Here is a 3,000-nt window from a genome sequence, read left to right as displayed (position 1 = left end):
GGGGAGGAGGCAGGGAGGGAGGTAGGGAGGGGGGCGAGAGGGGAGGAGGCAGGGAGTGAGGGAGGGTGGGGGGAGAGAGGAAGGGGGAGGGAGGGAGATAGGGAGGGGAGGAGGCAGGGAGTGAGGAAGGGTGGGGGGAGAGAGAGGGAGGTAGGGAGAGGAGACAGGAAGGGGAGGAGGGAGGGGAGGAGGCAGGTAGTGAGGGATGGTGGGGGGAGAGAGGGAGGGGGAGGGAGGGAGGTAGGGAGAGGAGAGGAGGCAGGGAGGGGAGGAGGGAGGGGAGGAGGCAGGGAGTGAGGGAGGGTGGGGGGAGAGAGAGGGAGGGAGGGAGGGAAAAAGAAAGAGAGAGTTATAGATGCACACCCACATGCCCACTCACACACACACACACACACACACACACACACACACACACACACACACACACACAAGCTGGTCTACTCATCACCTGTGCGATGGCTCCTTCACTCTCATCCAGGTTCCTCCTCATCTGTTTCAGCTCGTGTTCCTTCTCCACCAGCCTCTCCTCCAGATCACGCACCTGGAAAATCAATCAATCAATCAATCAATCAATCAATCAATCAATCAAACAACCAACCAGACAATCATTCAACCAACCAACCAACCAACCAAACATCTATCAATCAGTCATTCCAATGAAATCAACCAATGAAATCAACGAATCAATCAACCAACTGATCCATCCATCCATCCATCACTCACCACCTCCTCTACGGAGAGCGACAGTTCGTAAGGGGGCGGAGCCTCCCCTCCGTATGGCGCCAGACGGCTGAGCGTTGCCATGCTACGACACGACATGGCCATCTCCGCCATGGCGACCCCCGACGACCCCGCAACCTTTGATGCTCGGTCCAGAGAGCCAATGGTGTTGATGTGGCCCATGGAGGCACTGAGGGTGATAAGAGACATACATCTTCATCATCATCATCATCATCATCGTCATCACTATCCTCCTCCTCATCATCACTGATCTACACAGAAACAGACAGACACAGAGCGAGAAAGACAGAGAAACAGGAGTGTACCTGATGTGAGCCAGGTGTGGTCTGAAGGGAGATCTGTATGGAGGAAGACTGTTCATAGAGTTATGACCAGAGTCTGACAGGTTCTCATCCTCCTGACTCAGACCACGCACTGACGCCACCACCTGCATCACAACATTAATACCAACTGTTATCTTATCTAATCATCATCACTATCATCATCGTTGTCATCATAAAAATCCACATACCATTAATATGAACTATTATCCTAATCATCATCATAATAACCATAGTACACTTGATTGTATATATAAAGTCCCTTTCAGATGTTTTAAAAGAACACTAGTGATACATACATTGCAGATGTTTCAGGACAAGACAGAAATCACCAGACTAAAACAGTGGAATGTGTTGGGGGCACCTTGGTTCCGCTGGAGGTGGGTCCTCCGTGGCGGGAGGGTGAGGAGGAGGAAGAGGAGGTGGAGCCAGCTCTAGGTGTGTGTGCATAGGCCCGGTGGAGACCGTTGGACAGGTTCTGGTCTGAGTCCTCCATCTTGGAAGGGTAGAGGTTCTGCATCGAACTGAAGTTCTTAGGTGTGATGGGCTTGAAGGCAGACGGCCTGAGACGAGACTAGAGGGAGAGAGAGTAGAAGAGTTAGTACCTGAAACTGTCAGGGTGAAGAGAGAGAGAGAGCGATGCAAGGAAGACAGACAGGGAGATAGGTATAGAGAGAGGTATAGAGAGAAGTAGAGAGAGAGGTAGAGAGAGAGGTATAGAGAGAGGTATAGAGAGGTATAGAGAGAGGTAGAGAGAGAGATAGAGAGAGAGGTAGAGAGAGGTATAGAGAGAAGTATAGAGAGAGGTATAGAGAGAGGTATGGAGAGAGGTATAGAGAGAGGTAGAGAGAGAGGTATAGAGAGAGGTATAGAGAGAGGTAGAGAGAGAGGTAGAGAGAGAGGTAGAGAGAGAGGTATAGAGAGAGGTAGAGAGAGGTAGAGAGAGAGGTAGAGAGAGAGATAGAGAGAGAGGTAGAGAGAGGTATAGAGAGAAGTATAGAGAGTGGTAGAGAGAGAGAGGTAGAGAGATTTAGAGAGAGGTATAGAGAGAGGTATAGAGAGGTATAGAGAGAGGTAGAGAGAGGTATAGAGAGGTATAGAGAGAGGTATATAGAGAGGTATAGAGAGAGGTATAGAGAGGTAGAGAGAGAGGTAGAGAGAGAGGTATAGAGAGAGGTATAGAGAGAGGTATAGAGAGAGGTAGAGAGAGAGGTAGAGAGAGGTAGAGAGAGAGGTATAGAGAGAGATAGAGGTAGAGAGAGAGGTATAGAGAGGTAGAGAGAGAGGTATAGAGAGAGGTATAGCGAGAGGTAGAGAGAGAGGTAGAGAGAGAGATAGAGAGAGAGGTAGAGAGAGGTAGAGAGAGAGGTATAGAGAGAGGTAGAGAGAGAGGTATAGAGAGAGGTAGAGAGAGAGGTAGAGAGAGAGAGGTATAGAGAGAGGTATAGAGAGAGGTAGAGAGAGGTAGAGAGAGGGGTAGAGAGAGAGGTAGAGAGAGAGGTAGAGAGAGAGGTATAGAGAGAGGTAGAGAGAGAGGTATAGAGAGAGGTATAGAGCGGTATAGAGAGAGGTAGAGAGAGAGGTATAGAGAGAGAGGTATTGAGAGGTAGAAAGAGAGGTAGAGAGAGAGGTAGAGAGAGAGGTATAGAGAGAGGTAGAGAGAGAGGTATAGAGAGAGGTAGAGAGAGAGGTATAGAGAGAGGTATAAAGAGGTAGAGAGAGAGGTAGAGAGAGAGGTATAGAGAGAGGTAGAGAGAGAGGTAGAGAGAGAGGTATAGAGAGAGGTAGAGAGAGAGGTAGAGAGAGGTATGGAGAGAGGTATAGAGAGAGGTAGAGAGAGAGGTATAGAGAGAGGTAGAGAGAGAGGTATAGAGAGAGGTAGAGAGAGGTAGAGAGAGAGGTATAGAGAGAGGTAGAGAGAGAGGTAGAGAGAGAGAGG

General features: G+C 49.3%; 1 protein-coding gene across 1 annotated transcript; it reads right to left on the bottom strand.

Moving 5' to 3' along the window:
* Positions 1-448: 448 nt before the first annotated feature.
* On the bottom strand, positions 449-1,619 carry LOC311117323 (NEDD4-binding protein 3 homolog; the record flags this gene model as incomplete). Its single annotated transcript, XM_084192285.1, has 4 exons — positions 1,426-1,619; positions 1,047-1,168; positions 724-910; positions 449-541 (listed from the first exon to the last, which is right to left on the bottom strand). Coding segments are annotated over exons 1-4 (558 nt in total), but the record flags the coding sequence as incomplete, so codon positions are not given.
* Between the last annotated feature and the right edge of the window lie 1,381 nt (positions 1,620-3,000).

The sequence above is a fragment of the Coregonus lavaretus genome (assembly GCF_964263955.1).
Source record: "Coregonus lavaretus genome assembly, contig: HAP1_SCAFFOLD_10571, whole genome shotgun sequence".
Taxonomy (NCBI): Eukaryota; Metazoa; Chordata; class Actinopteri; order Salmoniformes; family Salmonidae; genus Coregonus; species Coregonus lavaretus.
This window is presented reverse-complemented; position numbering and strand designations above follow the sequence as displayed.